At 43.8% G+C, this 24,093-nt stretch overlaps 1 protein-coding gene across 1 annotated transcript in view; it reads right to left on the bottom strand.

Annotated features, from left to right (window-relative positions):
* Positions 1-621: 621 nt before the first annotated feature.
* The window catches only part of TMEM163 (transmembrane protein 163), a 160,837-nt gene continuing 137,365 nt past the window's right edge, over positions 622-24,093 (bottom strand). The window contains exons 7-8 of the mRNA XM_045032333.1: positions 3,771-3,912; positions 622-1,362 (exon numbers count right to left, since the gene is read on the bottom strand). Coding sequence (XP_044888268.1) covers positions 1,302-1,362; positions 3,771-3,912 — 203 coding nt within the window. The 3' untranslated portion in view covers positions 622-1,301. The remainder of the gene's footprint in view (positions 1,363-3,770; positions 3,913-24,093) is intronic.

Consider the following 24,093-nt stretch of genomic DNA (forward strand, 5'->3'; position numbering starts at 1 on the left):
TTGTATGTTCTCAACCAAATGAATGTGGATCTCCCTGCTTCTTGATGTATTATTCTGACCTCCATGATAGCATAGCTGCTTTTCTCACCCACCAGGGAACAAATGAAATGCCCCAACACTGATTCACTTCTCCACACAGTGAAGCCAACCTGAAATATACAAAGTAAGGCGGACATTGCAGTGACCAGAGAATCTAGTTTAATGGGCTGCTGTACAGGAAGACTTTGTTCTACGATACATTCTGGAAACAGCTGTCAAATGTTACTACTTACAGGTACTGTATAAAATAGATACGCTTTATTGTATACATCATGGTTCTTGGATATTATAAGTAGGATATTAAGAAATACATAGGAGTGTGTGGTGAAGGTTGAAGTTTTTTTTGTTTTTTACAGAATAACCTAAATCTGAGTAGCTTTGTGTTTCACCGCAGTTCAAAGCCGTCACTGCTGTACCTTCATCAGGCAACGCAGCAACCATGTAGTCACAAATACTGGTACATTTGTGTATGGTACAATAAAAGAGTGAGAATCACATTTCTCATACTGGTCCTTCTTGTGCTTCATTTTGGCTTTTACCTGTACAGTAATACTCTTTGTGCTTATTTGGTCCATGCAAAGCAATGTACTGTGTGCGTCACTTGTTAAATAAAAATGAAATTCAAATTAGAAGAGGACTTGTATTTTAGATAATTTAGGATTAATAAAATAGTATGAAATTAAACTCTGATAATAGAAATGAGTGGGTCTTGTGCTGTTTTTTCTGTGGGGTCCATCCTCCTAACTTGAGAAAAAAATCTTATTTACTTCAGTGCCTTTAAGCGATGGTTGTTAGCATCCATAATCTACATACAGTACCTTTGTTGAATTGTGAGCTGAAGTGGTTGGCAATGGCTGTAATTCAAAGTTACAGCACAAATTTGGAAAGTTTGAGCCAACATTAAAAAAAAAAAGACTCTGAAACTGGCACCTCTTATCTACAGACGTCTATTATATCAATAAAAACAATTTCACTCTAGAACACAGAACACTGCAGCTGGTTTGGAATTGCAAATTATGTATGTTTTCTACCGTCACGGGATTCAATAGCTTACTTGAAAGGAAAATGCTGCTGTTTTGCTGCGTTGTAAGCAGTGCACATATTTGCCTGTTATACAGAGAGATTTCCCATTAAATTAAACTTTAAAGGAAAATATAACATGGGAAACAAACTGCATATTCAGTGAAATACCAGTGGCACCACTTGCCAAAACATATGATGCTGCAGTTTCACAGTCCATATAGAGGAGAGGGTATCTGTCTTCATTCAAACATTTCGTAATGACGTGTTTGCCTTACACGTGGGACCATATCAATAAGCAACCTGGAAATAAAAGCACAAGTGAGTTTAGGTCAAGCTATAAGGCGAAAGCACACAGTTAGTTAGGGGAGTTGTGTTAGGCACGCTCATGAAGGAAGGTTTATTTCTTCACTGCTGATCAGAGTGAAACCAGGCCCAGAACCGGCCCTGCCCAACCTTTAAGAAGCTTTGGGAAGGCACAAGGGGTGGGGAGGTGGGTTCTCCCTCAGAAGCATTTGAAATACCAGGTTCACTTCTCTGTATTTTAGAAGATGTAAACACAGGGGGATAGGTTATGGCTTAAAGCCACAGCCCAGTGTGAGGGTGGAGGGGGTGAGGAGCAGGATAGTGCTGCAGTGTGAGTCCCCTGGAGGAATTCTGGCTGAATCAGGGTTGGCTCTGCCAGCCTGGGAGAGGATGTATCCCCCTGCTAACACCAAGACTGCTTTGGAAAAAAAGTTATGGTGGAGGAGAATGGCAGAGACTGTACCCTTAGTGCAATCTGCTCATTGGCCAGAACTCACAGCAAGACTTTTCCCTCAGTGGCTTGAATGCCCAAGAAAGACATGAGAACTTGTTAGCACTTTCCCCCAGAAGTGAGAGTGACTGGGACCTGGCAAGGCAGTGCTGGCAAGCTGTACAGGTGGAATCTGCTTGGAGTGCTGACTGGCCATGGCAGATCCTGGCCATCCAAAGCAGTAGTGTGGGAGTCAAGGGATATACTTGAAAGATTCTGGGTTCTGTCTGTCATGTTTTCATTTTTCTACTGAAATGTCCCCATCTCTCCTCTGTATTTGGCCAGAATATCCTGCCTCTGCTGTAGAATGTAGATGCCAATGATTTTACAAGAGCACATTCCTTTATTTATAGGAGTGGCATTCCTAATTAAAAAGTTAATAACTTTCCAAAGTGGATTATAAGATAAAAATCATAGGTCTGGGCACTAGTTCTCTGAAAGGGGAGTCCAATAAAATAGCTTCTATCATTTTTATTATTATTTTCCTACGAAGTGGGGGGAAAAAAACCTAAAGACGTATATCACCCTGAACACCTGCAGTGAAATCCTGGCCCCAAAGAAGTCAATGGCAAAACTCCCATTGATTTCATTGGGGCCAGGATTTCACCTCCAATTTTAGCGTCACCATTCAAGAATCCCTTATCCCATTCACTAGTAGAAAAGTTCTTTGGGTCTAGGCTGACGTATCAGTTTCCAAGCCAATATACGGTGTCTTTTGTAGTGTTCGAGAGGGAGGCCATCATCCAGTGTATAATTTAAACTCAGCCTTTGCTATGGAGCAGTTCACCTCTCCCTATATTTCACACAGGAAAAAGAGGGCTTAGAAACGTGCCATAAAAATATTTTAGAGGAATTCTGCCCCCAGAATTATGCATCTATCCTTCAAAGGTAAATATCCCAAAGCCAAAATGTTGTTGTTTAAAACAAAAAAATAAGTCCACATAAAAATAGTTTTTAGCTAAAACAAAGCAATACCAGGTGCACGTCTCTGTATTTTAGAAGATGTAAACACAAGGGGCTAGGTTATGGTGACCCTAAAATTATATTATTTTTGGCTTCTCTGTAACATAAACTAGCTTTTGTTTTTTAAATCCCACTGCCACCACACTGCACACTGTGCTGACAGCTACCATACTAAATTCCAGAGATTTATTACACCAAAGATACATAAACCTCTGTCAGCTGACACTTATTATATTTGAAACACCAACAATCCTTTTGTTAAAGGTGTTGTATTGGATACCAAATACCTCTTAACAGAAGAGATGTGTTGAGTGAAATGTAATTGTTATATGAATGGGCTCCATTTTATTATATAACTATTCTGTTTTCATTGTAGGATTAATGGAATGTTGTTTTGTTCTGGAAGAAATAACCATTCTTACTTTAATAATAAAAAAAAGAATATTCTGAGAACAAATAAACCCTAAACATGCCTAAGGGACTAGATGTTCAGGGGGATGGTACAAAGGTGGGTTTTTTTCCACCGTTCAGTGACTAGAAACTTTTTGTTCTCCCATAGAGTGCTATAGAAAGTATACCATGGCCCACCTAGAAATTAGCCTCTCTCCTGCTCCCATCCACTTGAGAAGACCAGGTTCCCGAAGAATTAATGAACAGCATTCTTCTCTTTGCTCTCAGACACTGTTGCCTTCAATAACTAACAGGATCTGTGGTAATGTGTTATGAGCTGCCATGCTGCAAGCTCCCAGTGCAGTAGCTAGCGGCCAGAAACGTGCAAGTGTGCACACGCATTCCAGATGAAGAGAGAGACATTCTAAGTGAGGATTGTGCTCATCATTGTGTTCATTAACAGGCAAGACATTTAGCACTGTAGATCATGAATGAATCACATGCATGTGCTTGCTAATGCGTGCTGACAGAGCAAATTACAAAAATAAGAAGTTTAACTCACTTGACTCCATAGGCAAGTATTGTAAGTCCCATTAAAATGCCTATACTGCCATCCAGGTACCAGACAGAAGCATTGTGCTTAAAAACTTCTGCACTTAGAAGGATGGAAAATCCCATTACTCCACCTACAAGAGAGTTGAAACCTGGAAGAGAAAAAATAACCCATACAAATCAAGGGAAGCACTCAATCTCTTAGCATCAGCTCAATCGCCTCAACTGTGAAGAGACTCCGTGGGGACAAAAGCCATTATACCTCACCTAGTAGCACAGAGGGCAGAGAGTCTCTGTGACTGTCGAGTAGAGGCCATTTAATGCTGTGCTGTGCTGAGAAAGATGGCACAGGTCTCTAGCACATGCTCAGCCACAGTTTACTATGAGGCTGGGGGGAAAAAAATCAGAGTTGGAATGTTCAGTATCCGCCCTTTATATCCTAGGACCTGCTGGTGCTTTTCATTTCCAGTATGAATGAGGTAACGTCCATCTCTTGCCATTGTCTCTCTTGTTCAGTCATCAGCCACCACTTTACATTCCTCTTTCAGTTTCCATTCTAAATCCTATTCACTCTTTCCTTGAGCAGCTTTGCCACTTTCAAAATATCTGTCCAAGGGTCATTCTATCTCAAAAATGACCCTTTCTTTTAAGTGCCTTCTGGTGTTGGCCACACCCCTCTGCAGTCAGTGAATTTTATGTGTGGCTTGCTGGTGTTGCTTTTTGGTGCTGGTCACACCCCTCTGCAGTCAGGGAATTGGGTTGCTTGCTTTCCAATTCCTAACCCTTTCTATTCCCGAGAGACTGAATAGAAAAGAAACAAAACCTTTTCATTTGCAAATGTGTAGTTGCTGTTTGCTGATATACTGAGAAGACCCAAAAAAAACTGGTTTGTCCTGTTTCTAGCAACTTGCTAAGTACCTCACAGTAGGGGTCCTTCTAACAAAGCCTGTTAGAAAAACTTACACCTCTTTTCAAGCAGACAAAGAAAAAAGAAAAAAGAAAAAAAAAGAAAAGAAGAAGAAAAAAAAATCCTTTCCTAACACAGCCCATTAGAAAACCTTATTTCCCCCAGCTAAACCCAGCTGAAAATATGTTTTCAAAAAAACACTAATAAGCCCAGCTGACCGGCTGGTGCTACTTAGTACCTGCGAGAAAAGTGTAGTAAATCCTCTCAGGGATTTGTATTCCCTGGCTCCAGAGGATTTCAAAAGACACAGGGAAAAAAAATCTGGCTGGAGGGTTTCTGTCTCCCCCCCCAAACCTGTTTTTTCCGCTGGATGGGAATGTACTTTGTCGAGCACTTCCCCCCACCTTAGGAATCCTGAGTGATACCTGATATCACAAAGGAAGGACACACCTCTAGGGAAGAGTTTTTCCTCAGCATAGCCAGCAGAGAAAAAAAACTCCTAACCCTGAAAACTGCTTCAAAACTGCCTTTTCCTCAAGCTGCCTGTTCAAGCAACAAGAAAGAAAAACTGCTTTTTGGTAGAAATGCCTTGCCAGGTTCGTCACTGCTGCCAACCATGTCATGGGATCTCACCCCCACTTTGAGCTTGTGGGTTCAAAGATGGGGACCCGCAGGTATTCTGCCACCACCCTAACCCTTAGGGTAGGGTTCCTTCTCGCTGCCACCACTCGATTATTTCGGTGAATCGAGACACCCCTCTGTCCCCCCCTGTCTCCCTTCAAAGACACTCCCTGGGAACACAGATCCACTCACAGAGGAGGAACCTTCCCCCTCCCTTCTCTTCCCTCTCTCCAGCCTGCTCCGGAGAGAGAGATACCTTGATTCCAACTCCTTGAATCTCTACACACAGGGAAGCAGCCCACTTCCCCCCTCCCTCTCCTCCTTCCAGAGACTTTCCCGGGGAAGCACAGATCCAAGCACAGAGGGAGGAAGATTCGTTTCCTTCCCTCTCCCTTCCCTGCTTTCTCTGCTTGGAGACAACCCTTGTCTCCACAGAGTGGCGCCTAGCTTCCTTCCCCTGAATCCACAGGTAAGGAACTTAACCAAGTCCTGAACTTAAAAGAGTTGATTAAAAGAATAAAAAAAAAGTACAGAATCTCTATGAGCCCAAGCTGGACACTCATAGGGTATAACCTTATCAATCTCTGGAGAGAATCCCCTCTCCCCCTTTTCTCAGTAAAAGCAATATCAGCAAACAGGAATAAAGCATTTCCTTTAGCAAACACACAATTGCAAATGTAGAAATCAAATCATAGGACTAATTCGCCTTTTAGTAGAAACTACTCCAGGAGAACTTGGAGACATGACTGTCCTCTGTTAGATCCAAAAACAGTTCTCTCCCAGCCAAAGGCTTCCCTCCACAGAGATTTGAAAAAATCTTATCTCTGATTGGTCCTCTGGTCAGGTGGTCACCAGGTACTACATGTTAACCCTTTACAGGTAAAACAGACCTTAACCCTTAACTATCTGTTTATGACAGGCCCCCTTACGGTTCTATATAGTTAGTTTCTCACCAGTGTCCAGATTACTACCTGAAAAATGAACACACACAATCTTCTTTCTAACTTCAAGACTTGCAAACTCAGTGTTTCAGGCTGGCATCTGTCTTTCATAATACCACGGATAAAGGCTCTGCAGGCCAAATAATACTCTGACACTGTGTAGGCCTGTTGCTATCCATAGATGCCCTTAAAAATACACATACAATCTCAGTGTATTCAGTGGGTGTGTGCCCGTGTTAACTGGTAAGTAAGTTAGTAAGTAACTTAATCAAGAACACAACTCCATCTCACTCTCCCATGGTGTGCGCTGTATGTCTGTGATTTAAAGGAAGCAGAGTTGTCTGCGAATACACACTGGGAGCAGATCTGATGAATATGAAAGTGCCATTTTTACATCATAACTTCAGAGACCTGCACTTTAATATTTGTTTTTCTTTTGATCCATATATCCTGCTTTAATATATATTGCAGCTTCATCTTCTAGCTGAATACATTACTGGATGTAATAGAGTGAGCCTGCTCAGACTATTCCCCATACACTTCAAAAGACCTGCATACTTGTCACTCCCAGCCAGCTGCTTGCAGGCTTGATGATGATCTTTTCAATCTAAATTTTTTACTTTTCTTTCTTTTAATCTATCAGGTTGGCCCTTCAAAGACCTTTCCTCTTCTAGGGCATTTACTGTCGCTCCTTGACATCCTGCTTTTTAAAAGAAAAAGTCCTTCCTCTTGCTGCATATTTGCAGCCACCTTTTCCTCCCAAACTCACACTTCACTGTTTCACTCTTTCACAGTCGGTGGTTTGTTTTCTGCTGAACAATGACCTTCCACCACCAGTCCTCAAAGGCCAAGTCGTCATTCTATAATTTCCCACTGTTGTTAACAAGGGTGTAGCTGCGCTGGTGGTCAGAGTGTCTGTATAGATCAGATGGTGGCATCTGCCAGCACTTTAGAGATCATTTTAGGCCTGCTTGGAGCAAGATTAGAAGACATATTGCTTTAAATGCTCTAGTATTAGGAACAGTGGGAAATTGTGGGGAAAATAATTTAGTTTAAACATAGCCAAAGACTCTAATTCTCTGCCTGCTGCAGCTCTTAGCCTAGTCTCTATCTTTTATATTGCACTAACTGCTAGGACATCTGCGTGCCAACAGACCATAGCATCTAATACTTCCTATCTATGGCCCCCATCTGAGTGCCTCTGAATCTTTATTGTATTTATCCTCACAGCACCCCTAAGGTAGGGAAGAACTATTGTCTCTATTTTATAAATGAGGAACTGAAGCGCTGGGGTTCTGATTTTCAAAAGTCTTTCGGCCTGAGAGATTAAGGGCATGTCTGCACTGCCATTAAAAAAACCCAGAGCACCAAGTCTGAGCCTGGATCACCTGACTTGGGTGTGGCTGTGGGGCTAAAAATATCAGTGTAAACATCTGGGCTTGGCTGTAGCCTGGGCTCTGAAACCCAACCCATTCATGGGGTCTCACATCCTGGGCTGCAGTCTGAGCCCAAATGTATACACTGCAGTTTTATAGCTCCGTAGCCTGAACCCTGCGAGCCCTGAGTCAGCGACCTGGGCCAGCCTCATCTGTGCCGTGGGTCTTTTATTGTAGTGTAGACAATACCCTAAGTGACCTGCCCAACATCACACAGGAATTCTCTGGCAGAGCAGTGAATTGACCTGGGTCTCAGGCTTGTCCCTAACTGCAGGGGCATCCTTTCTCCCCTTAATTTTTTGTTCTTTCTCCTTGTTAATTTCCAAGGACAAAAGGGAGCTCTGATTAAAATTCCATGGCAGGAGATAACCTTCCATTTGGAAATGCTGCTTCACTCTCAATATTAAATAAACCCCAGTGCCTTGTATTTATCACTCAAAGGAACCTGAGCAGAGTGGTTGTTAAGTGATGTGCTCTTGTATAACCCACTGTTCCTAATAATAAATGCTGTACAATGACAAGTTTTTTTCATTTCAGGATCTCTAAGCACTTTCAAACCACTGACTGAACCCTCACAACACTCCTGTGACTGAGGTAAGTGTTATAATCCCCATTGTACATATGGATAAACTAATGCATAAAGGTATGACTTGCTCAATGGTCACACAGCAAGTCTGTGACAGAACCAGGAACAGAACACACGAGGGCCCACCCCTGTTCTCCAAACACTAGACTATCCTGTTTCTCTTACTAATGGCCTTGCAATGGCAGACCAATGCTCTCAAAGAGAGGAGCTAGGATCGGGAAGGGTTTTAGCTTTTGGACAAAGAGTTTAATTGTTCTTTTTGAAGTTATCATTGCAGCTCTTTCCTGAGAAATGCAAGATTGTTCCCTACAAGCCATTTTCTAGTGTTTTGTCCAACCTATCTTTGAGTCCCAAGCAATTCAGCTTTCACCTGTTCCTTCTGGGAGATTGTGCCACAATCTAACACGTCTCAGAGACAGTTTTCCTTAAAACACTCACTCTCTAAATTTCATCCCATCACTCCGCAGTCTACCATCCTACGTTCCATTCTGTCCTTGTTTACAACCTTCCAATATGGACAAACTGTTAGGCTATTAGAAGACTGAAGAGAACAAGACTACACATATTTAGCTCTTTGAGCTCTCCTAAATCAGTCCTTCCTGCCACATAATCATTTTTGTTTTTCTCTGAGCTCTCGCTTATTTGTCAGTGTCTTTCTAGTAATGTGCGGAGAGGGAGGTGATATGGAATAAGTTCTGAACTCCAATATTCCTGAGATCTGAGTTCTCAGTAGACTAGCATTTGGGCTAACTGTTGTTTATTTGTGTTCACACTGATTTCAGTAAGACTGTGCTAAGTGAAAAGACTTCATTTCCTAGTTCTGAATGTTCAAAGGTGGGATTTTCAAAAACACTTAAGTGATTTTGGAGCACATGTCCCACTGACTTTCTCCTTTCTGTGTCAGGTACTCTGAAGTCACTTAAGCACTTTTGAAAATGCCTCCCCTCATGTTTTTGAGAACGTGCTTGATAATGCTGACCAGATCTAGCTTACCAACACTTCGGGTCTGGACAGGAAGAAGCAAGCTGGAGAAAAATGAATGTTGGAGAACATCAGTGATTGTTCTTCATGACTGTAGCCCGTGTTGGCTTAGTAGGATTTACAGTATAAACCTGGAGCTAAGGAACTTTTAGGCCCCAGTTCTGCCCTGAGATCTGTAAGCCTCCAAATGAAAGTTGTATGGATATTTGAGGGGACAGCTGGCTCCTTGGAATGCAACTGCACTTCATAATTGGTCTGCTTTCTCAACCACAATGGCAAGGGCACTGGAAAAATTCACCTAAATGAAGGGAAATATAATTTAGACAATTCAACCCATGGCTATACCCAGAAAATATTTTGAAATAAGGGGCAGGTCTACACTACAGCTGGGATCAACGCTCTGAGATCGATCCACCAGTGGTTGATTTAGCGGGTCTAGTGAAGACCCGCCAAATCGATGGCAGATCACTCTCCAGTTGACCCCTGTACTCTACCCCAACAAGAAGAGTAAGGTAAACTGATGGGAGCATTTCTTCCATTGACCCTCCGCAGTGTAGACCCCATGGTAACTCAATCTAAGGTCTGTCGACTCCAGCTACATAAGTCACGTAGTGTAGACATAGCCAAGGACATTTTTGCACAGAACTATATTGCCATGAACTATAGAGTGTGCATGAAGTAAGAATTCTAATCTCAAACTCCCCTCTACTCACATCCTGACAGACTCATCTTACTGCAGAACACTGCTGCTCCGTGCTGAATATACAGCAAACTTCCTATCCCACAGAGAGCTGTGCGGGTGAATACTCCAACCAGCTAAGTGCCATTCTGTGTAGCACGCAATTTGCTCTGGTATGATGACTACAATTCTTGTGTCTGGTGGTTCAAGCTTTGTTATCTAACAGAAATACATGGAGAAGGACCTTGCTTCTCAGCATAAGAGAGAAATAATGATCCGGGGCAGGATTCAAGGAACTGAAGATGTAAATAATTGAAACCACATGATAGAGAAAGAGTAGCCCTTCAACAGAGTGAAGATAGCACATTAACACAGACAGGGCGTTTTGTTGCCTCCACAGGTTGTAGCCTGAGTTTGATTCTTGTATTACAGACAGTTAAGTACCTCTCTGAAGTACATTCAGTATTTAATGAAGAGACTCTTCTAAATCTTGAGAAGACCTCTGGAGTGTCCAATGATCAGCTGCCAGATCATGAAGGTTGTATTAAATACTTCCCTTGAAGCACATCACTAGTTCACAGCCTCTCCTACTAATACCTTAGGCATTTGAAAAGTCAGGCCTTGAGCAAATTAGCTTGTTAAACCTGTTGAGAAATGGATTTTTTTTTTCATGTAAACCCTTCAACACAAAGTTTGCCATAGAAATGAAATCTCTCTAGGCTCAGAACAGAGGTACTTACTGTGACGGGTTAATCTGACAGCCCTCACATGGATTCTTTTGATATTGGCATCTGGCTAGTGAGGTCTGAAGCTACCTGTCACTACTGTATTTTAGGATTTATGACTCAGGTGCACAATACTGGATTGAGCCACTTGCAATATTTCATTGCACCTGTTGTGCTAGCATAGTTACTGGAAGACATCTTTTCTTAATTATAACCCAAACTGAGAGGCAGCACAGGCCTGCCTTATTGCCAGTGCATGGATCTGATTCATGTGGGGTTCTCCACATCCTCAGAACACCATATATCATTGCATCTTAGAATCAGAGAAAACTTACAGTCCACTCACCGTATCAGAACTGGATGAAGTCCCACAGATACAGGTAGTATATACGGTATGAAAATGCAATGGAAAAAAGTCCATTCTACCACCTGTATGGAGCACTCTCCCTACTGGCTGCTCAAAGCCAGAAAGCAATGCCTTGGCTCAATCTTGCTCGAAAGAGTTGACATGTCCCTCAGATAAATGCTCTGCCTAACATTATGAAAGACTGACAAGTTCAGCCTGTTCTCAGAGGGGAAAACCCAGCGTTTCTCACCAATGACTGCCATTCAGTCTCAAACTCTCCGTTCCTGGGCAAGATTATTGTGATACTGGCAGCAGAAGCACCAGATCACCACTGACCTCTGAGACAATGCTCAGTCTAACTTCAGGCCAGGCCATAGCACAGAAACAGTGCCAGTCACACTCCTTACCAGCAGCAAAACAAAAATTGGTGAGGTAGGAGGAGAACCAGAAAGGAACAGAGAGAGACAAGCCAAAGGAGGACAGGATTTTTGAAAATACCTTATTGCCTGGAGTCGGGGGAGGGACTTTGACAGCAGAGTAGGACAGAAGTCCAAAACGTGCAGCAGGTAGGGGGGCCTCTGCCCCTTCAAACTCCCTTTTGGTTCTCTATCGGCTGGGCAAAGGGCGATGGGGCTAGTTGATTGGTTGTTGTGTGCCTCTCCTTGCCTACTTAAGCTTAGGTGTTTTTCAAAAGCCTCTTTGTGTATATTTACACTGCTGTAAAAGACCTGCTGCATAGCTAGTCAGGCTCCTGGGGCTTGGGCTGCAGGGCTAAAAATTGCGGTGTAGATATTTGGGCTTGGGCTGGAGCCCTGGCCCTCAAACCCCACAAGAGGGGGGAGAGTCCCAGAGTTCCGGTTCCAGCCCAACCCCTAACATCTACACTGCAGTTTTTAGCCCAGCCCAACTCAGTTGACCCAGGCTCTGATATTCTGTACCAGGGATTTTTCATTGCAGCATAGATGTACCCTTACTCTTTGGTTAGCTGTTGCTGTTTGGCCATGCCTGGAGCACACGTACATGTGGGCAACGTTGCAAGAATCATGGGATCAGAGCCAGCACATGGACTCTTTTAGGTTCCCAGCTCTGGGATTCCAGGACAAGGAAGAATCGAGGTGGCTTCTACAGCCAGGCAATGCAGTGCCCAGAGGAAAGATAGGCACTCTGGGACCACCCCTCCCTGCTTCTGGGGATGCACTCTGGTGGAGAGGTCTCTAGCCTGTCATGGGGGTCAGACACTTGGTTCCTCGACCTAGAGGCACAGCCCGCTCGAAGAGTAGGAGCCCTGCAGGGTGGGTGGGCATTGATGCCGCTTGCTTCCAGAGCTGCAGAGAATTCCAACCAGAGGAAGCTGCAGGGGACTCAGCAGTGCACCACTGACTCCCCCTGCTGCTGGGCGATGGGGCAAGGATCTGTGGGGTGGCTGCTGCTGCCATGGGAACATCTGGCTCCCTGAGTCCTGTTGCCAGGACTGTCCATGGTGCTGCTGCCCTTTTCCTCGCCCTGCTCATGGGGGAGCAGGTTGGGGGACACAGGAGGCTACCGATGGTGTGGCAGGGGGCATTTCAAGCAGCCATTCACCTGGGACCTGGAAAGATGCTAACTCCCCTCCCACCCTTACCTCATGGGGGAGGGGGTTGAGATCAGGGGACAGCCCTTGGCCCTGCTGCCTCCACCCCCACTCAGAGGGGGACAGCCCATGACTGCTGAAATAAGGCACAGGAGGAGGACTGGGGCAGCTACAGCAGGGGTTGGCACTGTGGTGGGGAGGGGGCATGGGAGTGGCCGGAGGCCTTAGAAGGGGTTTCCCGTCTTGTTCCCTGGGGAGCCCCAGTGCAGCCCTCATGGAGGCACTGAGTGGTGGCCTCAGAGATGGGCAAGGATTCCTTTATGCCACTTTGTCAAGCAATCATAGACCTAGAGTCACTGCCCCATGGGGGAGACAGATTCTCAGTCCTCCAGGACTTCAGCGTGGATGGGGACCACTGGCAAGGCAACAATTGTGACGAGGGGAGATGGAGGGGGACACACCCTAGCCTGGATTGAGGATCAGAGTAGGACAGGGAGATTTTAGTGGACTGTACCCTGGGACCATTCACCTTGCAGCAGGCAGACGACAGGTTCCAGGAGTTTGCCCTGTTTGCCAACAGAGATCCACAGGTGATGCCCAACCAAATGTGGAACCTTGGCTGCTGACAGTCACAGGAGTAGTCAGGAATGCAGTTGCCCCAACGATGGCCTGTGTGGAGTACCTTACTGAGTTCACAGAATCTAAAGTTCAGGAAGGACTCCAGCATCTGTGACCCATCCCTTAGCATCAGGTGGTGAGAGAGGCTATGTCCTCGGTGCACTATGGGTTAGCTCCCACCACTATATCGGGTCAAACAGTAGGACTGTCGGACTGGTGTAAGTTAGCAGGTTTCCCAGGCCCGTGTAGAGATTTCCTAGTGTGGAAGGCCTTGGTCCAGAGACGAAGGGCAGAGGAGGGGTGACAGGAATCGCATAGACAGAAATTCTTACAGGGTTATTAAATGAGCTGCCCAGGATATGCAGTGCTGTGATGGAGGCCATTTTATTCAAGGCAGCATTTCTTGTGGCCTTCGTTGGTGCTTTCAGGGTAACAGTGCCGCAGGCAACCATGGACAGGTCCAGGTGGGCAGTTGAATTACCAAATGTACAGCGTCACTTGTGCAGTGTTGCTGCACTTAAGGTTCTCTGAAATAGATCAGAATGGGAATGAGGCCTCAGTGGTGATATGGAAATGTGCAGATGAATGCCTGTGCTCTGTAAGGGCACTCAAAGCTTTCCTAGCCAGATGGAACCAGGAGCCAGACCCACTGTTTATGCACATGATAGTAGTTTCCTGACAAGACACCAGGTTGCTGCAGTAATAAAAAAAGCTTTGGCCTGCTGCAGTCTCAACCCAGCTAACTTTAGCTCATATTCTTTCAGGACTGGGGCAGTGACAACAGCAGCATCAGAGGGCTTTGACTATTGCTAGGTTCAGGACACTAGAAATCAAATTGTTACAGAACTTGAGTCTACCCCAGGGGAAAGGTTGCTGGGACTGGCATTATGTGTAACTAACCCTCTCTGTTTCTGAACCCAGTAGATGTCCAAAGCGTAGTCGATGTTTGAATTTGCAGACACTCTATAGTGCATTGGACCTGCAAGAAGGTAGCCAGGTCGGCAGATGGATCACTGCTGGGCTTCAAGGCTGAAGCTGTACATATGCAGTGGGTTAAGCAGGATAGGCATGCTGTGGGAGCCAGCTGCTTTGGGTATGGCAGATGGGACATGAGCTGCTCTTGGCACTCATTGATGCTGCTCATTGATGATGGGTTGATTAAGCATTTGGGGCTGAAACTTGGCCAGGCAGCAGAGCAGGTGCATCATAATTGCACTGCAAGACTGAAGCCATTGGCCTTTGATGGTATGGCCAACGGGGCATGAGCTGGTCCCATCACTCACTGATGCTGCTAGTTGATGTTGGATTAAGCAATTGTGGCTGGACGTTGGCCATATCAGCAAGTGGGTTGAAACTAAGCTGCAAGGCTGAAGCCATTTGCCGTCAGTGGTATGACAGATGATGAAGCATGAGCTGGTCTCAGCACTCGATAGCCAAGCTACAGCCACTTGATGTCCTGACTAGTTCAAGGTAGCTCTAGCATTGTATATAACTCCTCGCTTAACGTTGTTGTTATGTTCCTGAAAAATGCTACTTTAAGCAAAACGATATTAAGTGAATCCAATTTCCCATAAGAATTAATGTAAATAGGGGGGTTAGGTTCCAGGGAAATTTTTTTTGCCAGACAAAAAACATTATATACATATACACTATACGTCTTAAATGATTTTAAACAATGTAATACTGTACTCACCAATAATGATTGTGAAGCTTGGTTGAGGCAGGGGCGTAGCGGGGTTGGGGCACAGGGTCTTGCCCTGTTCCACCCCCCTGGCGCTCCTTCTGGGGAGCGGGGTCGGGACCTTGCTCTCTCCCTGGCAGGAGCACCGGGCAGGCAGGCAGAGAAAGCCAAACAACCTTATAAAGGAACTTTTCGTGACTTTAAACTAGTATGTTCTCTAATAGATCATCACCCTAATAATGAAACAATGTTAACTGGGATGACTTTAAGTGAGGAGTTACTGTATTGAGGCTGGATCCTAACATTTGCCTTTTGAGTGCTTGATCTCACCACGCTGAATTAATACTAGTTTTGCATTTAATAAAACATAATATGCACAAATATTTTTTTACATGTTCAACTTCAAGGGCTCGGTCTCGCCCTCAGAAAAATGAACATGACTCTCACTGTAGTCAATGAGAACTGTGTGTGAGTATTTGTGGGAAGAATCTGATTCAAAAAGTTTGCTTGGCGAGCTTCCTGGAATATCCTACTAGATAGTCTTTTGTGATGGTAGAATGCCCACAATGGTGCTACATTTTGCATTATGTAGAAGAAAACAATGCGCTCTTGATTGGTGATGCAGCATGATACATATTAAGTCTGAGACTAGACTACTGCTTTAGAAAAGTACCATCTATGTACTGTCCCACGTGAAATGTAGACCTCTGAGTTATTTTCCTGAGCTAGCCACAAGATGTCACTCTTATTCCACAAAAATCCTGTACAACTGCATTCGTTTGGTGGTTGCATATATTATTTACCTGTCGAAGAATGAAATTTGATCTTAAAATGTCTCATTGTTTTCATTCTGTATTTTGCTATGTAATTTATCTCTGAAAAGAAATAAATGAACTGTTTAACTGTCTGCTGGTGTTTGTTCTTCTGTTCTAGGATTTAGGAGTTACTGTGGGAGCATGGGGCTGTTGGTGTGGGCTGGGGAAAGATGTTTTCAGTATATGTCACTGTTTCTTGGTTCTATGTTTTGTAGTTCAAAATCTTTAATAAATGCTAATGGGAAAAAATTACAACTTGAGAATGAGTTTCCCAGAGCTCTGTAGTGGAAGTGTTATTTCCAAAGTCTCGGGAATGAAGACTTCACAAACTATATAGCACATAACATGTGTTTTCTCTACACATCATTTGTATTCCACTGCATGGTAATAAGACATTCAATCCCCTGTCGTTCATCACCAATGAAACATCCTGTGACAGGTAGGAGCTGATGATAATAACTTCCCTCATATTGCTAGTGCTGAAGATGTGGGTACTTTGTAATAATACTCCTATCGTGTCTTATGGCATTTCTATCACATCCATCACCATAGGGTCTCTAGAGGCTATATTTTTACACTAATACAATAATTCTATATATGATGAGCTGCCCTCGTTTATACCTGTAACATGGGTGACGTCTTTGACCCAGCCCTCTCTGTAGATCGTCACATCCAGGCAGTGTCTAAATCTTACAGATTCTTTTCTGCATAGCATCTCTAAAATTTGGGCTTTCCTATCCATCCATGTAGCTAAAACTCTTATCTAGGTCCCTCATCATTTAGCATCTTGGCTACTGCAACGTTCTCTTCTCTGGCCTTGACTAATGCAACCTTGAGCCAGTTATATCCATTCAAAACCTGCTATAAAGATCATTTTTCTGGCTCCTCATGTTGATCATGTCAACCCTCTCTTTGCATTCTCAGTTGGTTCCCCTTTCTTCACCACCTCAAACATAAGCTACTTGTCTTCACTTACAAGGCCCTTCACAGCATATCCCCATCCTACCTAGCATCTCTCATAACTGTTAAATTTTCAAACAAGCATTTTAGCGTTTCCTCCCATGCTGCCCCTCATGCTCGGGAGGGGAAAAGTTACCTTGCTGTCCTCCACCAAATCTCTCCTTAAAACTATCCTCTGCCATGATGCTAACAAAATCTTGATATTGCCTAGCGGCTGGTATGCTGAGGCAATTGCCTATCATACTGAGCAATAATGTCTCATTATTTCCTTGTGCTCCCCTTGTCTGCCGTATCCAGCTCTTGCCATGTATGTAGACTAAACTTTTAGGGCAGTGTTAATCTTTTTGTTCTATGTTCATACAGCACCTAGCACAGTGGGGCGTGATCCATTCCTGGGGCTCACAGGCATTACTGCTATTCAAATAATAATTATAATATAGAACCATTCGCCAGAGGATCCCAAAGCATTTTACAAACAGTCATTTATACTCAAAAGAGTGACTTTAGAAATGGCATTGAGGGATTACATGTTTCTCAATGACTCAGTAGCCAATTACTGAGTTTACAATTGTAAAGCTGTCTACCGCCACCACACACAAATTACCGAGATCTGAAAGTCAAGCTTTGTTCTTTCTGGCTCACACATCTGCCTTGGTGATAAAGATTCTGCAATTAGAACTTTGTTAAAAATTCAGCTGATGTGCAAGCCAGACAAGAACACTCTCCCATCATTATGCTGGCTAAGCAGTGTCAAGGGGAGTTTAAAAAAAAAAAAAAGGGGGGGTGGGGGGGAAGACAGTAAAAAATTTGTTTGTAACTAATTTAAACAGATGTGACAAAAGAAACAGAAGATCTGTGGACGAAAATTGGGTTATTTTTACAGTCATTTTTCTCACTATAATTGTACATTAAGATTCATGGGATCTCTGTATTAAATGCATTTCACAGATAAGAAAACTAAGCCATGAGAGGATATGTAACTTGCACACAGTATTTCAGCGGCATAGCTGAGAATACAAACAAACTTTCTTGTTTCAGTCTACAAATAGGAATCAAAGGACCATAGTTAATTATTTGTATGGAGGTAGAATCCAGAGGCCTCAATCTGCATCAGGCCCCCATGTTCTATTTGCTATACAAATATAGAAGCAGAAATGCCGCTTGCTCTGATAAGCTGACAGCGTAAGAGTCTGTCTTGTCTACATGGGAAAGTTTCACTAGTTACAAAGGTACAATTATACTGATATAGTTAAACCTCTATAACTACATTGGTATAACTCTCCATGTGGACATTCTTATTCCAGAATAAAAGTGGCTTTTTTCAGTTTAATTTAAACTCCTTCCGTGTGACAAGCTAAACTGAAAGAAACAACTCATTCCAGAATAAGAGTGTCCACGGTATACTGGTAAGTAATACTATATCAATTTAAAGTCACACTTCAGCTTATATTGGTATAACTTCCCATGTAGACAAGCCCTAATTTGAAACAAGATGCATCAACAGAATGTAAGACACAACAGGATAGAAATGGGTAGGGAGCAGGGAGAAGATAGTACCTTGCAGTTAGTAGTTAGTTAAACATTTTCAGATTTGAAACCATCTAAGTAAATGAAACCCTCTGCCCCTGACTCATTCAACCAAAGCATCCTTCAGTGCCTGATTTCTACAGGCATTACTGCAGAAGTGGATGTTGAGGATGAAAATGGTAGTGGCCTTGTGTATTAATTCAGAAAGATCATTCCATGCAGCATGAGAGAGAGAACACCCAATCCTGACAGGTCACAGGCTAGGATCATCTGGGTATATATCACCAAATCAATTCCCTGCCATTGGAGGGCCCTCAGGCACTGGTGGCACCTTAGTCCCCCCCCCCCCCCCGATCACTGCTTGTGGCACTCTACGGTGTAGTCTCCAGAGGGTTGTTGTGTTTTGGTCTAATTATGGTTGTTGGGCTTGTGCAGGGGTGTTTTTTGACCTGTGATATATGGGAGGTTGGACTAGATGATGTAGTGGTCCCTTCTGGCCTTAAACTCTGACTCTATAAGGTAACAGGCCACTGGAACTCACACAAAAGTCAGCCGGAGTTGCAGGTCTGCACCTTCTCTCTGAATTTGGCCATTGGCATTTAAGCTCTTCAGAAAAGGCATCGTGGCACCCTATCTGCTTTTAGTCTGCAAAGGGCTGTGCACACCTACAGTATTTTGCTGGATAAATAGTAATAGTTTGTCCTGCTGGCACTGAATGAATTTAGATTTTCAAGAGCTATGATTATCAAATCTTGCAGTAAAGCAAAAGCTTTCTAAACAATTAGCCTTAATAAGGAGCTACACATCTGAGAGAGATTTTGCTGTTTTGAAAAAAAACCTGTTTCAGACAGAAAATGATAGGTTCCCTTTGCTCTAATAAAGATGCTTGTAGTTCTACAGCCTGTCATAGCAGGAAGTAAATTAGTAGGAAACAGAAAACTGCTAACAACTGACAAGCAAGGAAAGTGCTAAATCAGTGTCTCGACTAATGGCTAGCACTGTCTCCCCCTCATTATTTATATATTAAAAATAAAGTCATCCTGCTGAAGATGCAATTTTACCACACCCGCAATATCACCCTGCTACATTTTCTAAAATCCCACTAAAAGAGAGAGAGAGAGACAGACTGAGGAAATTATAGTTTGGTCCCCATTTCTTCTAATCAAGAGGTGAGCAGGCTCCAAATCAGAAGCAATACAACTAACACAAGGATGTGATTTGGGGTGTGAGAGACTTCTGTGCCATTTCTGCCAAACAACGGATTCATTCAAGACCAGAGCTTCACAACAATTTGTCAGAAAATGACTATTAGTCAAAACCAGAAGTTTTTGTGGGAAAGGGTCAATTTCAATGAATTTCCTGTTTTGAAAATTTTTTGAAAAACAAAAGTTTCCAAATTGTCAAAACATCCAATTTCAACATTTTCAAACCAAAATGTTCCATTTTTGGTTTGAAACAACTTTTCATCTTGGAAAATTAAGTTAACATATGCCAAAAAAATTTAAAATGAAGTCAAAATTGAAATGAAATGTTTCTAAATTATTGAAACAAAACGTTTTGACCCAATCCCCCAAACTGGGAAGATTTCTGATTCATTAATTTTTTTTTGATTTTGACTGATTCAGAACAGGATATTTCCCCCTAAATCTCAAATTCTCACAGGACAGGAAAACTGTTTCTAACCCAACTCTATTCAGGATTCTAGCTGTAAGGATCCAAATTAAAGAGGAGAGAGAAAATGTCGCTTTTATATATGTGTGCAGGAAGTTCTGGGTTCCTGTAGCTATGTGGCTGATCCCAAAGACTTTATGAAATGAATTCCATTGGCTTTAAGGGCTATATCTCCTCCTGTTCTAAAGTTTGTTCTATAGCTGGATGAGGCAGTTCAGGGAATGTCTACACTGCAAAAAAGAAAACCCGTGACTATGAATCAATTGCCTTGCACTACAGAGCTAAAAATAACAGAGTAGATGTTCCATCTCAGGCTCTGAAACCCGCAAAGGGGAGTGATTAAAAATAACCCTGCATCAAGTCGACACTAATGCTTCCACCATTGCTAGCATTACTGAGTCTCCACAATGCTAGGCCATTGATAGATTTTTATATATATATTCACTTTGTGTAATGGCCACTTTGTGTAATGGCCTGCTCATGGGAAGTCAAACCCAGTACTGGGAGTCAATGTCCAAAGTCATGAGACAGGAGTCAAGAGTCTGCTGGGTCAGGATGATGATGTTCGTCCATCGTTGTCGATGAAGACCTCAACAACTCATTTGTTCAGTGACCGGACTCTGTGCGTCCGAAGATGACTGATCAGTCTGATTCGGGCGTGGAACGTCCTGTCACACGTCGGACAGACAGGTGATGGCACTGTCGATGATGCGCGGGCAGCTCTGGACTTGAGCAGCTCACGCTTTCTTTCAGCCTCAGCAGTACGCCTTGCCTCAGAGGTATTACTGCCTGTGTGAATGAGGCTGCGCCATGCTGGACGGTTCAGTGCGAGAGTTTCCCATGTGGCGGTGTTGATCTTGAGGGACTTCAGAGAGGTCTTCAGCGTGTCCTTGAACCGCTTCTTTTGTCCTCCATGGGAGCGCTTTCCCTGGGCGAGTTCTCCGTAGAAGAGCTGTTTAGGAATGCGCTTGTCTGACATTCTCACGACATGTCCGGCCCATCTGGTCTGGGCTCTCATCAGCAGTGTGTGAACTGACGGCAGACTGGCTCTGATAAGGGCTTCAGTATCGGGCACTTTGTCCTGCCATCTGATTTATAGAAGCTTTCGCAGACAGTAAATGTGGAAGTGATTGAGCCTTCGTGCATGACTCTGATACACAGTCCACGTCTCGCAGGCGTACAGCAGAGTTGGAAGCACCACTGCTCGGTAGACCTTCAGCTTCATTGGTAGGCTGATCCTGGGTCAGGATACTGGAGGATCAAAGGCAGGAGACAAACTGGAGATCAGAACCACAAGTCAGATGCCAGCAGTGAAGCTGGGTTAGAATGCCGGAAATCAAGCCGGGGAAAAAGGAGCAGGAGCAAATGTAAGGGAGCACAAGGCACACACTCCAGAGCAGAGTGGAGCCCAGTTGTTCAGAGAATTTCCTGTTCCTCCTGCCAGTTTAAGTAGGCTCAGCAGGCCAATCAGCTGCTCTGGGACTCTGACAATTAGACCTAGGGATGGAGCGTCACACTGGAGCTGGGCTTCGAGGCTCTCAGGTAAGCTACTGCCAGCAGTCTGCCAGGTGGAGGGTTGGAGCATGGCTGCTCCCATGAATCCTGCAGACCCAGGTTTGAGAGCAGTGGGCCATGACACACTGTGGACAGGGTTACACCTGATACACCTTGGTAAATCCAGAGTAACATCATTTACTTCAAACCAATTTCTTCCAAGCAACTAGTTTCAGTGGAGTTATTCTGGGTTTGCACCAGTGTTAATGAGATTAGGATCTGGGTTTGCACCAGTGTTAATGAGATTAGGATCTGGCCTGTTGTATTGAAAATATTTTTTAAAAGACAATAAGACCTTAAGAGTCATATCCTCATTTTGAAAGACACATAGATGTGAACGTTCTGGGACAAGAACCTCTTGTCTTACTCATGTAAAACTCCCAGTGATCTGCCATCCATCTTTCATCTCATGTGCCTCCCAATGGGGGTTTCAGATGAGTAAAGCAAACAGGATTTGGCTCTTTATGAATGAAAATCTCCTCAACATTAAGACACATGAGAATTCCATTTGCATACTAAGAATAAGCACTCAGTCGCTGGAGAGCCCATATGCTGTAAAATAGCCTATTGTCAAGGCTGCAGTTCATACTTCTGTGTAAGAAATGTAACATGCAAGGGACACGCTGCCTGTCAAGCATACAATAGCACTAAAATAACTTAATGTGTTTACTTGTTATGGAGACGACGACATCCTAATCCTGTGTCCCTCTTGTCTTTCAATTGCTTCCTATGCACCTAAGTGCTTTTGTATGTCACTTAAAATTAAGGGAAGAAGGGAAAACAGAGAGGCAGTTTGCTTAAGTATACAACCAACTTAACTGTGAAAGCTATAACCTATGGCAACCCAAATAATTATTTGGTATTGCGGCCTGAAATTCAGGTTCTAAAGACTTGTGTAGTGGTGGAAAATGAAATACATGTTGAATCAACTATGACCAGAGCCACCATGATGGTATGGTCTGGGGTCAAAAGATGTGGGTTCAATTCCCAGCTCTGACTCTAATTTGTATGATTTCAGGAAACTAACCTATTGGTAACATTGTGTCTCAGTATCATCATCTGCAAAATGAGGCTAAGGCACACCCAGTCAGAGAGATTAAGGCTTATTTCTTTACTACTTGTAAAGAGCTCAGAGATCCTCTGATAGAAGGTGCCATAACATTAACATTACAATGTGAAATGTATAAGGAGCAGAGACCGCAACAGATGATGCCTATAAGAACTTCTCTGAATGATGAAGGCACATCATGGTCCCCTCCCACTGACCAAGCAGGTCCTTCATCACCTCCTAGTGATGTGGTTGCTTTAAGGTTTTCCATAGGAGAGACAGGTGGCCGTGGCCAGAAGCTGCTAAAAGCCACGCCAGGGGGCATGACTTAATAACCTCAGCGGTCCCCCATGACCTCATAGTTCTGGACTCAGTGAACAGTCCTAAGAGGATGTTAGGAGGGAGGTGTCTGTAGCAGGTCTGGGAGGTCTCAGTCTGGTGGGAAAGGAATTAGTTAAGGGGGAAAAAAACTCGCAAAAGTGAGACACGGGTTAGTTACCAGGGATGAATATAGCTAAGGACTAAATTGGAGATGGATGGGGAGAGCTAAAACCAGCCTCTAGATGGATAGGGGAGGTTTGTGGGGAAAACACAGAATGGAAATTAGTTGGCTGGAGTGGGATGTGGGGTGGAGGGGTGAAGAAATCCGTAGGACTAAAGTCTCCAGGGACAAGTGAGGCTCCACAGAAAACTCCTGTACCCATTTAGACCCACTAGTCTGTCAGTGACATTCAAAGTCAGTGTGCCAGGATGGCCAGAGAAGAGAGAGGAGTGAAGGAAATTAAATTCAGTTTTAAACAAGCTACAAAAATCATGGACCCAGCAAGGTGATGGCTAGTCCCCAACTCTGCACTCGTGTGTTATATTCCTTCCCCTTCTCTTTTTTGGCTCATTTTAGGATGTTTTTTGTTTCTAGATTGTAATCTCTTAACGGCAGGGCCCAAGGCCATCCTGTATGTCTGCCTGCACCTCACTCATGCACTTTGGGTGTGTCTGAAGCAGGGCCGGCTCCAGCTTTTCTGCCGCTCCAAGTGGCGAAGCTGGGGCGGGGGGGAGATAAAGCCAATTGGCAGCACCTCAATCGTGCCGCTTCATTCTTCGGTGGCAATTCGGCTGTAGGTCCTTCGCTCCCTCTTTTCCTCTTCGGCAGCACTTCGGCGGCAGATCTAAGAGGAAAAGCAGGACTGAGGGACCCGCCGCTGAATTGCACCAAAGACCCAGACATGCCGCCTCTTTCCATTGGCCACCTCAAACACTTGCTTTCTTCGTGGGTGCCTACAGCCAACCCTGGTTTGAAGTATACATAGATAACAGAATAAAATAATTGTTCATAACTAAATACAGCAGTCATTAGAGTTAACTTAAAGTTGAGGGTTAAAAATAAGGATCCTTAAGGTGAAACCCCCAGGGCAGCAAAATGACATTCACATAATTTGTTAATTATTTCCTATGTGCTGCATGTGTATATATAGTGTATTCACTTGGGAACCATCATTCTCACAGATAAAAACTAATAGGGGTTTGCAGTTTCCTGTGAAATCCCAGCCATAATTGCGGATTCACTTGTCCTCAGAGCAAATCCCTGTGGCCTTTTCAAAGCTTTACAATCTTTGGTTTTGTTTGTAAAAAGAGCACTTGAGCATATTTGCACCTTTAAGAACAGCAGC

This window comes from Mauremys mutica, chromosome 10 (genome assembly GCF_020497125.1).
Source record: "Mauremys mutica isolate MM-2020 ecotype Southern chromosome 10, ASM2049712v1, whole genome shotgun sequence".
NCBI lineage: Eukaryota > Metazoa > Chordata > Testudines > Geoemydidae > Mauremys > Mauremys mutica.